Source organism: Crotalus tigris, unplaced genomic scaffold (assembly GCF_016545835.1).
Source record: "Crotalus tigris isolate CLP2741 ecotype Arizona unplaced genomic scaffold, ASM1654583v1 scf7180000018544.1747854, whole genome shotgun sequence".
In the NCBI taxonomy this organism is placed as follows: domain Eukaryota; kingdom Metazoa; phylum Chordata; class Lepidosauria; order Squamata; family Viperidae; genus Crotalus; species Crotalus tigris.
In genome coordinates, this window is record NW_024097068.1 from 1,654,549 (window position 1) to 1,667,895 (window position 13,347).

At 36.7% G+C, this 13,347-nt stretch overlaps 1 protein-coding gene across 3 annotated transcripts in view; it reads right to left on the reverse strand.

The window, feature by feature from the left end:
- LOC120312813 (leucine-rich repeat-containing protein 37B-like) overlaps nucleotides 1–13,347 on the reverse strand; it is an 89,665-nt gene that overhangs the window by 71,162 nt on the left and 5,156 nt on the right. For 2 of the 3 annotated variants that reach the window (XM_039354018.1, XM_039354019.1), the window contains exons 1-4: nucleotides 11,363–11,464; nucleotides 4,254–6,362; nucleotides 2,050–2,121; nucleotides 1,698–1,769 (exon numbers count right to left, since the gene is read on the reverse strand). In XM_039354018.1, coding sequence (XP_039209952.1) covers nucleotides 1,698–1,769; nucleotides 2,050–2,121; nucleotides 4,254–4,474 — 365 coding nt within the window. In that variant the 5' untranslated portion in view covers nucleotides 4,475–6,362; nucleotides 11,363–11,464. Of the gene's footprint in view, nucleotides 1–1,697; nucleotides 1,770–2,049; nucleotides 2,122–4,253; nucleotides 6,363–11,362; nucleotides 11,465–12,535; nucleotides 12,631–13,347 lie in introns of those variants that run through there. The other variant, XM_039354017.1, reaches the window with a different exon arrangement.

Here is a 13,347-nt window from a genome sequence, read left to right on the forward strand (position 1 = left end):
AGAGATCATTATAGATTTCAGAAAAGGCAGGCACAGCCATACTCTTCTGTATATTAATGATTTACCTGTGGAGATGGTTACGAGCATTAAATTTCTGGGTGTGCAGCTAACGAATAGGCTGGCTTGGTTGCTCAACAGTGAGACACTGGTGAAGCGGGCACAGTAGCACCTGGATTTTCTGTGTTGCATGAGAAAATCTTCCCCTATCCTTACCACTTTTTATAGCGGGACGGTCGAGAGCATCCTGTCATTTTTCCTTGCAGTCTGGTCTGGAAGTATCACTGCTTCAGACAGGAAGGCATTGAAGAGTGGTGAGGATGGCAGAAAAGATTATTGGCAGTTCCCTCCCTTCTATTCAGGACACAGCATATAAGTGTTGCTTGAGCAGGGTCCGTAAGATTGTCTGGGACACTACACATTCTCTTCACAATCTGTTTTCCTTGTTTCCTTCTGGGAGGAGGCTTTGTTGTATCCGAAGCAGAACATCCAGAATAAGTCATAGTTTTGTTCCATACAGTATTAACTTTATGAACTCTCAAGCTTCCTCTTTTCGTTATGTATTCAAGATGGACAGTGATTAATATTTATATGTATTTATATGTAAGGATGTAGGTATATACTTATGGTGTATATAGTATGTTGATATGTGTGTTATGTATATGTACACTTTTGAGAACAGGCAACAGAATTTCATTTTTAATGTGGGCCAGTGTGCCCACAGTAAAAAATGACAATAAAGGTTATCTTATTTTATTTTAAGCTCTCACCAGGGTATAGTCCTCAAGGCCCCCACCCATACTCCATTTCTGGGGGAAAAATGTTCTTATGAAAGGCGCAAACCCCAAAAGCTAATGCTAATGGAATGTTATTTCCCACAAATTCTTATGTGGTTTTTGCAACAAAGAGTGTAGCTATTGCAAAACTTTCTCACAATGTTACATTTCCTAGAATAGAGCTTGACTGAATAATCAGCCCTTAAAAGTATGTCCAGTGCTGGCAGATGCTGATTCAGTTCAAATTAACTTTGCTAGAAGGATGAAAATAATTCTAGAACACCAAACCTTTTAACTGTCAGCCTTCTTGATTCTGTTAACATAAGGCTGATTTGGACTGTTTTGACTATTTTCAATATAATTATAGGCATGTAAGATTATAGAAATTGTAAAGAAGAGCTAATGAATGTTGGCCTGGTTTGATTAGTTAATTGAACTGAACACAGAACTCTCAGCCAACCAACAGCCATTCGCTGGTCAATTCAGCGTCTTTTCTCATCCTGTCTTCTTTGGTCAATGCCTACATACACACTGATTCACCCTCTGCACAAAAATAATAATTTTAATAAATCTAATTTCCCTCCCTGTCTCTGTGCTCATTGGGGAGGTCATCTGGACACTTCTGCCTTTTGGCTTCTTCACCCAGGAATGCCAGCCTATCACTACTGAGCAATTTCAGTAATAGGAAAGCAGATGAGGCAATCATTTCAAATGAGAGCCAGGAATGCAGCTTCAAATGCAAGGAAGGAAATCACTTCTGCAAAAGGGAAGACCCAAGCCCAGAGAAATCATAGGACTAAAGAGTAAGCTTTAAAATTGTATGCCCTACTTATTAGAAACTTGATTAGGAGTTTGACTCAATTTAAAAGTGGGACAGTCCTTTCGAAGATAGCAAGTAAGACACTGCTAAGGTTAGAAACTTACAGATGTGTGAGTGAAAGCAAGCCATCTAGAGACGTATTATCCAGTCTGTGCAAGTGATTGTTCTTGAGAATCCTAGAGAGATGGAAGAAAATTTAGAAAAACATATAGACAAAATTGCAACCTTTCATTGTGGTGGAAGGTGGACACCATACTGTCCATTTCACTAGTTTATTTGCAGTGGTGAGACACTTGTGATGCATAGTAATCATCAAAGGCTCTAGTGGACAGGGAGCATTCCCCCTTTGCATCCAGCTACCTTAAGGATGACGTAAGCCCAGGTCACAATAAAGGGGATAGAAATGCATATTCCTTCCATGTTAGTTACATAGGATGAACATGAGAGTATACTCACAAGTATTCAGTCCAAGGATAGGCCCACCACACCCGTTTATTCATGGAAAAAATTGTGTTTCCAGTAAAATCCCTGGAGGGAAAAATGAATATAGGAGAATACAGTTCAAATGGATACTCCCAGCCAAGAACGTCTTGAAATAAGCTTCGTGTTCTATCTCTGATTTGTACACATTAGTCTTACACATTAAATGGAGATACATCTGAAAAGGAAATGGTACAACTCAAACCACTACAGAACCTTCTCAGGGACAGCCACAGGTATTTAAAGAAAAGCAGAAAAGGGGCTTCAGATGTTTTTCTCCTTAGACACATTCTCATCTTGTTATGGTGAACTTGTGATCTGGCAGCTCTAACCCTTACAAACAACAGGGATGATGGTGACAGTTGCAGTTCAGTCACCTCTGAAAGTCACAAGTTGCCTATAAGTAGACCTTAAAATGAAATATTAGGAAGAAACTGATCTTATGCTATTTCTTGACCTGGCTTTACATTGGGGTAAAGAGCTGCCTTGACCTTTCTGCTAAAAAACAAACCAAACATTAAACTAAACTGAAAATTGGGAACATAATAACTTTTCTGAGACCCATATTATACAGTTATGCTTGTTGTTTTGCTATATTCTTATGAAAATACAGCAGGCTTGGTCAAAATGTATTGGAACTATGGCTTCATTTTCTTTATCATCGCATGAATTTCCAAATTTCTAGATACAATAGAATAGAATAGAATAGAATTCAATAGAATTGGAAGACAGTTGCCTTTTGTGCCTAAAGTTGGCTAGAAATCAGAGTTTAATGATTTCTTGGCCAGACCTATAGCCATTGTATTAAACTGGCTCTTTTATGTAATAAAAACAGATAAAGTTCTGTTTTATTATTTTGTCACCTAATATGTATTGATACTCCTTTCTGAGTCTACATTGATGATTTTTATATGAATATATATGCAGATGTTTCTAAGTAATATAGATGAACACATTTCTTGAAATTTGATAATTATTTTTTATTATTTGATAAGCTGTAATTTTTTTTTAAAAAAAAAGTGCCTTTGGCTTTTCTAATAAACTTCTTTGCCTAATCTGAAATATAATCTTTGAGTATGTTAATAATGAATCCAAAGATCTATTTTATGCCCATCTGGGGGCAGTGTTCAGAATAAATATCTACTTCAGTTTCAGATTAACTTTTGAACTAGGTCCTCTCCAGATATTTTGAACTAAAAGAGTTATTAGGCTTCCAGAGCTATTGATCACATTTCCCATACCTGCAGTTAGAAAACCCATGTTAAATGGGGAAGATTGAGGCTGTAATGTAACAAATTGTAATACTGCCACTGCCCTTTGTAACAAACAAACAAACATCAAGCTGGTTGCTACCTCTTCTGTTTTTGTATGTCTTCAAGTCATTAATGACTGCCTGTACTAGTACCTGCAATTTTCTTGGCAGGATTTAGGAAGTGGTTTGCCATAACTTTCTTCCTAGGGCTGAAAGAGAATGGCTGGCCCAAAGTCACACCACCATTTAGAGTAAGGTAACCTTTAAGATATACAAACTAAAAAAATATATCCTGGCCTCTGGATATTACTTTTGGCTAGCTGATAAGGGAAGGGGATAGCAAAACAATTATTAAATCAGAAAAAAACAAAGGAAAAAACCCAACACCTCCCTCCCCAAAAGAAAGTCCAGCTGCCTTTTGAAAAATACACTTTTGGGACAGCCATGACGTTGTGTCTAAAAATCTCCATACATATTAAACCAGACAATTCACATCTAATGCATGGTATATAAACCAGATATATACTTACCAGCTTCTCTGATTGATTTCACGTAACATGAAGGGCCAAATAAAATACAATCCCCATTATGCAATATTTAAAGCATATCTATGATTTAGTCCACATATTGCACAAAACCCAAGTCAAAACATGAAATAAAAATGCTTAACTGATTTTACGACAGTCAAATCCTAAAATATAGTTTACAAACCAATGGCTAACTTCACCGAACCACCTACCAAAACAAACATTATGAATAACCCCTATACATTTCAGGATACACAACTTTCCACTTTTATGCTTATTGTACCTGAGAATATTGTGCCCCGTTTTCCTCTCACTTGTAACAAAAATTTCCTTCTCTGAAAGTGGCCTTCCCCTCTCAATTATAAGAGTATGGTAGTTTCCCCCAAGTTTTAAATACTCACAGCATGACAAAAACATAGGGATGACTGAATGGCTCCGGAACAGGCACATGGTCGAGACTAGGAAAATTGATAGTCCTGCTGCAGTTGAGGATTTTTAACGTACAATGGCATGAGGCTGGGCACGGCTGTATCGCTGCATCCAACCGCCTAATAGGCATCAATAGAGTTCCAAGGAAGAAAAGGAGGGTAGCGGAGGCCGCAACCTGTCCCATCTTTCTCATGTGACCCAGTAAAGGATGCCTTGGAAAATGGCATCCAGCCTTGGAAGTGACTCTATATAGTTACCAAGCAACCACATCCACATCATTCCAAATGGAGGTTGCACAATGAGGCTGCTGGTGGTAAAGACCACTGCATTCCAAGGGCTCCATTTGTTGTGACATCATTTTATCATGATTCCTGACATCATAGAATTGCCAGAACCATGGCAATATCGGTAGGGTCTCTTTTATAGATAATGAGTTGATTTCATGAGATCACTCAGATATTTGTGATTAATTTTTTTGGGTCGGAGCCACAGTGGAGAATACCATATATTTCAAGTGGAAAATCAGATTGTAAGACCTGGCCAGCATTCTACAGCTAATAAAAGACATCACTACAAATTATCTAAGGCTCGAAATAAGGGGGATTAATGGAGGAAGGAGGGTATTAGCACTTAGACTTATATACTGCTCCACAGTACTATACAGCATTCTGACTTTACAGTGTCAGCATATTGCCCCCAACCATCTAGTCCTCATTTTACCAACCTCAGAAGGATGGAAGGCTGAGTCAACCTTGAACCCATCAGGACTGAACTCCAGACTATGCACAGAGTTAGCCTGCAATACTACATAATCATTCTCAGAAGGGAAGATAAATTATAAACAGAAACTTCATGTGCAACATCTAGCTTTCTTCCTTTGCACCTAATTTATTTATTGCATTTGTATCATAGCAGCCCAATTCTTGGAGGCTTAGATGAGTACTATCAGTGGGATAATTTACAATACCAATAGTAAATCTAAAAACAAACCTTGAGAATATTAAAAGTGACAAAGAACAAAAAAAATCATCCCAAATAAGTTAAAATGCTATCCAGAACAACTTGATCTTAATCAGAGACATAAGCCTGATTTCCATAAAAAGACTTTTTCAAAGAAGAGTTAAACTGAAAAGCAGTAAATGATTGCTGGAGGCTTTGGGGTGATTAAATTATCACATCATTTTGCGAGTGATTTGCTATGGTTATTGATACACACACCCTCCCAAAATCTACTTTTGAAGAAAAGGGAGGATGCAGCACAAAAATAATTATTTTATTTAATAACCAATTTAAATTTCTTGTCTGTAAAATAGTATGGTCCCATTTATAATATTTTGATCTCAATCAATATCCACTGACTATTCTTACATATAGAAACCTCTCTCTCTCTCTCTCTCTTACAAACACAAGCATACTGACCATAGCACCCCCAGATATTTTTCCTTACTTCTGACAAGAATACAATAGGGTGGAATGAGATGAGGATGAGTAGGAGCTGCACTAGAGAGAAAGCTGAGGTAAAAACTTGAGAGAGAAAAGGAAACAGTAACTGGAAAAGAAAGGGAAAAAGTTGTCTCTTGCTTCTTTCTTTCTTTTCAACAGTTCTATTTTTACTGGCCCATTCCCTCACTTCCAGTGATTTGGGGGTGGAAGACAATAATTGGATATTTATGATACAAAACTGCTATCCAATTTATTGAAAACATTTGCTGCATATGAAACATATATAGTCAAGTCATATTTTCTATCAGTAAGCCATTTATTAGAAAAATATATAAACCAGAAAAATAACACTGCTTTTCCAACCATCACTGATTATAAATAGGTAATCAGTTTTTTCTTGGAAGAGTATTATCTTCTGATCGATAGCTTGCATTTCGTAGCTTCATCACCCAAATGCTCTAAAAACAAGGAGAACCAATTTCCAGGATGGATAATGGACAGGACAGGACACCCTTCCAGATCAGCAAGAAGAAAACAGAATCGGTGTCCATAATCTGCTATTCTCCATCCATATTAAAATTGCACAAGACCTCTTCTTCTCCCAGAGGGTCCAGCTGTAAAAATGACAATTCAGTTACCTGGGAAGAGAGGGAATAATTTACAAGGATAATTGGCAAAGGCTGAATTCTTCAATTCTCACAGATTTTTAATACAGTACATTTTGAACAATTCCAATATCTTAGATGCTTTCTGCATAGTTTAACAGAAGCTTTAAACCAGGGTTAGGCAACCGTGGCTCTTTTATGACGTGTGGACTTCAACTCCCAGAATTCCTGAACCAGTGGAGTTGAAGTCCACGAGTCATAACAGAGCCAAGGTTGCCTACCCCTGCCCTAAACCATGAGAATGGGCTCCTTTTACATACAATTTCATATCATTTCCAAGCAACTGTCTTTTCCTCTAAATTTTCATAAGGATCTCTAGGATTGACATAGGATGTTAGTTATATTAACCCAAAACTCTCCATCTTTCAAATAAAATCTGCTTAAGATATCATACAAAGCCTTTTGTAATTGTTTTAGTATGTGAATCAAGCCATCCTAGTTTAAAAATTGTAGCAGATACAATTACTGTACCCAACCAACTGTAGCTAAGTCAACAATTACAACTAAACAAACCATGACTTAGTCTACTCTGCAAATACTACCTAAAAGTCATGATTTAACAGTGCAAACACATTCTAAAAGACCAACTGCTTAATGTTCTACTATAGCTCTGCAGATTTAGCTCCAACAAATCCCATAATATCTAGATAATAGTACATGATGAAGGTAGTCTTATTTTTCTTATCTTTGGGAAATAGTATACCTAAGCTGATCCTCTGGATCATATGCTTTGTCCTGTTCTGTATTGGTCACTTTTAGTCATGCTTACATGCTGGCTAAGCAACTAGGACATTTGATATATTTTTGTGTATGCATGCATGCATTCACTATTTCTTTTGCTCTTTTTGCTAGTTAAAACTCAACAGTGGCCACAGATTTGGAAAAGATCAGTTTAGATTCCAATTCCAAAGAAAGGCAATGGCAAAGAATGTTCAAACTATTGCACCATTGCACTCATTTCACATGCAAGTAAAGTTATGCTTAAAATCCTACAAGCTAGACTCCAGCAGTATGTGAATCGAGAACTTCCAGAAGTACAGGAAGGATTTCGAAGAGGCAGAGGAACTAGAGATCAAATTGCCAACCTACACTGGATCATGGAGAAAGCTAAGGAGTTCCAGAAAAACATCTACTTCTGCTTCATTGACTATGCTAAAGCCTTTGATTGTGTGGATCAGATGAGAGTACCAGACCATCTTATTTGTCTCTTAAGAAACCTATATGCGGGTCAAGAAGCAACAGTGAGAACTGGACACGGAACCACTGATTGGTTCAAAATTGGGAAAGGACTCCGGTAAGGCTGTATTCTGTTGCCCTGCCTATTTAACTTATATGCAGAGCACATCATGAGAAAGGCAGGGCTAGATGAATCAAAAGTTGGAATTAAGATTGCCGGGAGAAATATCAACAGCCTAAGATATGCAGATGATACCACTCTAATGGCAGAAAGTGAAGAGGAACTAAAGAGCCTCTTGATGCAGGTGAAGAAGGAGAGTGCAAAAGTTGGTTTGAAACTCAACATTAAGAAAACCAAGATCATGGCATCCGGCCCTCTCAATTCTTGGCAAATAGATGGGGAAGAAATGGAAGTAGTGACAGATTTTGTCTTCCTGGGCTCCAATATCATCGCAGATGGGGACTGCAGCCAAGAAATTAAAAGACGCTTGCTCCTGGGGAGGAAAGCTATGGCAAATCTAGACAGCATACTAAAAGCAGAGACATCACCCTGCCAACAACAGTACATATAGTCAAGACCATGGTTTTCCCAGTTGCAATGTATGGCTGTGAAAATTGGACCATAAGAAAGGCTGAGCACCAAAGAATTGAGGCCTTTGAACTATGGTGCTGGAGAAGACTCCTGCAAGTCCCCTGGATTGCAAGGTGATCAAACCAGTCAGTCCTAGAGGAGATCAACCCTGATTGCTCTTTAGAAGGCCAGATCCTGAAATTGAAACTCAAGTACTTTGGCCACCTAATGAGAAGGAAGGACTCCCTGGAGAAGAGCCTAATGCTGGGAAAGATTGAGGGCAATAGAAGAAGGGGATGACAGAGAATGAGGTGGCTGGATGGAGTCACTGAAGCAGTAGGCGTGAGCTTAAATGGACTCTAGAAGATGGTAGAAGACCAACGTTGTCCATGGGGTCACGATGGGTCGGACACGACTTCGCAACTAACAACAAAATTCCAGAATTTCCCAACCTTTCCAGATTGCAGACTGGTAGGGAGGGGGAGAAAAGAGGTGGTTCTGTTCAAGCAGCTGGCAAGCGTGCACATGCAACTCCATTTGCAAATGCACTCATCCATTGCTCAGACAAGTGGGAATGTGCGTGCCTGTCCCTTCCACAGCCCGGTTCCAAACAGGTCAAGGCCTGGTAGTGGGCTGCGGCCCGGGGTTGAGACCACTGCCCTATTCCAATCAATTGAAAAAAATCTAGATCAGATACAAAGACAATTCCATCTTTGAAAAGGAAGAATAGCTTTATGCTTTAGATCAAAGTGCAGCTAATTATAGGGAGTTTCACGAGAGTTGGACAGATGTTTCTAAGAAACTCAGAAAATTTGATAAGTATCAATCTTCTCTGCTTTTGTTAAGCTTCCATTCTTATTTTACCAGGATTATCAGAATTGTATCTTACATATCTGGAGGACTTCAGGTTGAGAAATGTTAAGGGTGACAACTATTCCCATTTATTCATTAGTCCCCAGCATATGTTGCTTAGTGATATTTTTCTTCTAAGTCCATACTTAGCTATCATGGCTTTATAATTTTGCTTAAAATGGCTCTTGCTAACTAGACTGCTTTCAGATAAGTTAGGCTGCAGTTTCCAGAATTTCCAATCTACCGTATACCTCTGTATGTTTTCTAAGAGGACTGCCAACAGAGTGATCACAGCTTGTCAAATATGCATAAATTCTAGAATTTTTTCATACTCTATTTGAAATGAATATAGAGCCTATGGGCAAGAAAGGTAGCCAAAGAACATTTTAAAGATTGGACACATTGATACATTACTTGGCATTCTTGGAAAATGATTTGCAAAGGTTAGTCCTTTCAACAGCACTTCTTTCTATTCTGTCTTGTACATGGTAATAGGGGTTGTATAGAGAAGCTTATAGATGAGATGCTTGCATCCTGTGTTTCTAGGGATGCTAATTAAATTAGAAACAATTCTTCTCAAGAATTCACCACTCACAATCCTTCAAGCCTGGGACATCAGCAGTCCTGAGGTTCCAGCCTAAATTGCTAAGAAGAGCTGATGAGTGACTTGTTATACACTGTAGCACCTCTAGTTTCCAGACCACTTGTCCCCCTTGGTCCAAGTCTGATAAACTGATATAAATGCCCCAGTAACAATTGCATTCTGCATTCTAAAATGCTTGAGGCATAATTACTTATATTCATTCCTTTCAGCCTCCACACACTTATGATGCCAAGAGATGAGCTTGTTAATTGAAAGCAAGTTGAAGGATTATGTTATTTGTTGTTTGGAATGGTTAAAAGATTGGATAAATTTGAACAACCTAAGATTGTTGGACCTTGAAGGTGATTTAAGATGTGGCTGGTATGCTTATTTGTGGTTATGACAAAGTAAAAGTTAACCTTGGTTTTAAGAATCATATCATTAGGTAATCAATTGGGCATGTATGGTGGAAATATAAAAGATTAGTTATCATCCCATGAAGTTCTACATAGAAAAGAGATGTTATTGGAATGCAAATGGATGACATATCAGGATTTATTGACATTTGAAGAAGAAGAACTTAAGATAAAAACAAGAGAAGAATTAGTAAGTGAAGGATTTGTTTGTGATTGGTTTAATTATTACAGATTTTTTGAAAGCTTTAAACTTGATACAATGAGTTGGTTTTTTTTGTTGTTGTTGTTGAATTAGAGATCAATTTATATTCTGGAGATGACCAGCTGATTGCTAAAGTATATAAAATGGTTACTTAAGATGAATCTGGAAGATGAATTTGTCAAAGATTGTATGGGAAAGTGGGCAAAAAAATTGGGTTATAACCTAATACTGGATAAAGGAGAGAATGTATGGACTAATTGTTTAAAATTACTTTGAGTTACAATCTGAAAGGATTTTTTTATAAAAATGATGTATCATTGGTATTTGACCCCAGATAGAATAGTGAAAAAGTATAGAGGAATCTCTAACAAGTGTGGGAAACATCAACAAAATACAGGCACATTTTATCATATGTGTTGGTCTTGTAAACATGTTAGATCACACTGGATTAACATAATAATGATAATGCTGAAAATATTTAAGATACAAATACTAATGAAACATGAAACTCTTCTTGTAGCTATTATGCATAAATCAGTTACAAAACATTTTGGGATGCTATTTCTTTACATGGTGACTGTTGCTAGGATTGGACTTGCTAAACACTAGAAAGGAAAAGAGATATTGATTGTTGAAGAATGGATTTTAAAATTGACTGAATTAGCAGAGATGGCAAAATTAACTGGATAGACAATTGACTAGACAACTTTACAAGGGATTGGAAGCCATTGGTGGACTTTTTATGTGTTAAATACAATAAAAGAAGATTATCAGAAAGATTTGAAGATTAGTATAATGTTTGGCCTTTTTACATATATATTATATGTTGGATTGATTTGATTATTAGACAGAGATTAACTCATCTGGAATATTTGTTTATTTAATATAGTATTCTTTGTTAAATAAGGATGGGAAATCTGTTATGTAAGGGGAGAACTTAACAGGTTTTTTTTAACTTTATTTTTCAGCATTCAGCCAGGTAAATTTTTTTATGTTCAAGGTTAGATCTATTTAACATGGGGAGGGGAGGTTCTACACAATATTTTTTTTTCTCGTTAGCGTTGGATGTTCATTTTTCTGTTTTGTATTTTATTCTTGTTCATAAAGGAAATAAATTAATAAAAAAGAAGCAATTTGAGGGCATGCAAATGCATTGGAAAAAGGCTTGTTTACCTGAATGAGACCCCTGAGTTCGTCTTCTGATACACAGTCAATGAGGTCTTTCTCAGGATAGTTGTACTCCACTGCCAACTTCCCATTTTCTGAAACAAGCTATCAAAAATAAGGCCAACAAATCAACCATAAACAAATGAATACAGATTTTGAAACATGACTGAAATTTATTTAGGATTTTATAGATTCTCAATTAAGGATTTTTGAACTAAAATTTATAATATTTTTTATTATTTCTAAATTATAAGCTAGTGCTTATAATCAATAACTATAATCCATTTATAATCTGATTGAAAGTAAGATTTAAGATTAATTTAGATGGGATATGAGAGATTTGTGGGCAGAATCTCCTGAGCTTTGGCTAAAGTTGGTTCTCAGTAACAATCAACAGTAAGGTGCTCCAGAAATGGGATATTTAATAAAAAGAAAGGTCAACTGGAAAATATTGGTGTGAGCATGAATATCAGCAATGTACGTAAATGTACCAACAAAATGAATCAGGATTTCCAGTGATGCAGGAAACATGACAGAAATTAAAAGCCAGGGGATGGAATTATTTTATGATTATTGACGTGAATAAAAACAAAGTTTCTATGAAGGCAAACAGAAAAACAACAAGGCAGAGAAAGGATCTATGGAAGCATGAAACTGAATACCTTGAGAAGAAAAAAACCAAAGTACAAAGCAGATAAATGTGTTCACAACAATGAGAATATGTTAAGTCATTGCACCCTCCAATTTGCCAGTAGCTAACTGGAATAACGGAAGCTTTTATGCAACTCATCTGGATGTTGAAAGTGCTACATTAGGCGACATGAACAATCGAAGCCAGATGAAAGAGATTTTAGAGAAAGTGTGTACAAAATAAGTAAAACATTGCTTCACTACAATTTAGTATAATGAATAAGAATAAAATGAGCCTTGGCTTTGCATTCTTGCTTCTCTTTATTACAGAAAGGCTTTCAAGAACACTTAAAGGGAAAACACTTCCGTTTTCATTTGCAATTTATTGTTCAAACTGACAAAAGGATAGCAAATTACATTAAGCCACAAGCCTTAGAGCCAATAAATAGCTTATGTATATTTAATTATACAGATATTCAACCATTTTCTTGGCTGGGAGATGGAGGAAAGTATGGAAGAAGGAATTATAAGGAAGGTTGATGGTCTTGCCTAGGATTATGAAGAGTACGGTATTTTCCGAAATGCATCCGAGAGTGCCTGTTGCACTGCAAACTTCTGAGCATTGCGGGTGGCCATCAGAAACTCTGAAAGACATAAATCAAAAATAATAAATTGATTCAATTTTTTTTTGTAGCTCAAGCACTGCTGAACATTTTTTTTTAATTTTTTATTAGCTTATAGTATAAAATACAAAAATACAAAAGCAAGTAGTAGGAAACAAATGGGGGGGGGGAGGAAAGAAAAAAGTGTGGAAGAAGGGAAAAAGAAAAAAAAAAGCAACTCCCTCTATTGCGGTAGCATAAGGCATTAACACCGGACCTCAACTTTTTACTTTTCCATAATAAAATAAACTAGCCATTTCTATAACAGCAAATCAATCTAATCAGTAAAACCCAAAATCAAAGTTTCATTTTTTTCCACCTCAAGTACAAAGTCCAGAAGTGGTTTCCAAGTAGAAACAAAAGTACTTATATTCTTTTCTTTGATCAAAGTGGTCAATTTAGCCATCTCTGCTAACTCCATCAATTTTGGTAGCCTTCGTCCATGGTGGGTATCAAAATGTTCTTCTATTTTTGTGCATAGAGCAGTCTTGCTACTGTCAACATATATAAGATCGGAATTCCATTTTTCCCCCAAGTCTTTTTCCATTAAGCCCCCCCCCAAAAAAAGTTTCTGGTTTTATCTTTATATTCACTTTAAGAATTTTCTATATTAGAATATGAATCTTACTCCAATATTTTTTTGCTTTATCACATGTCCACCATAAATGATAAAAGGTCCCTTATTTACATTTACATTTC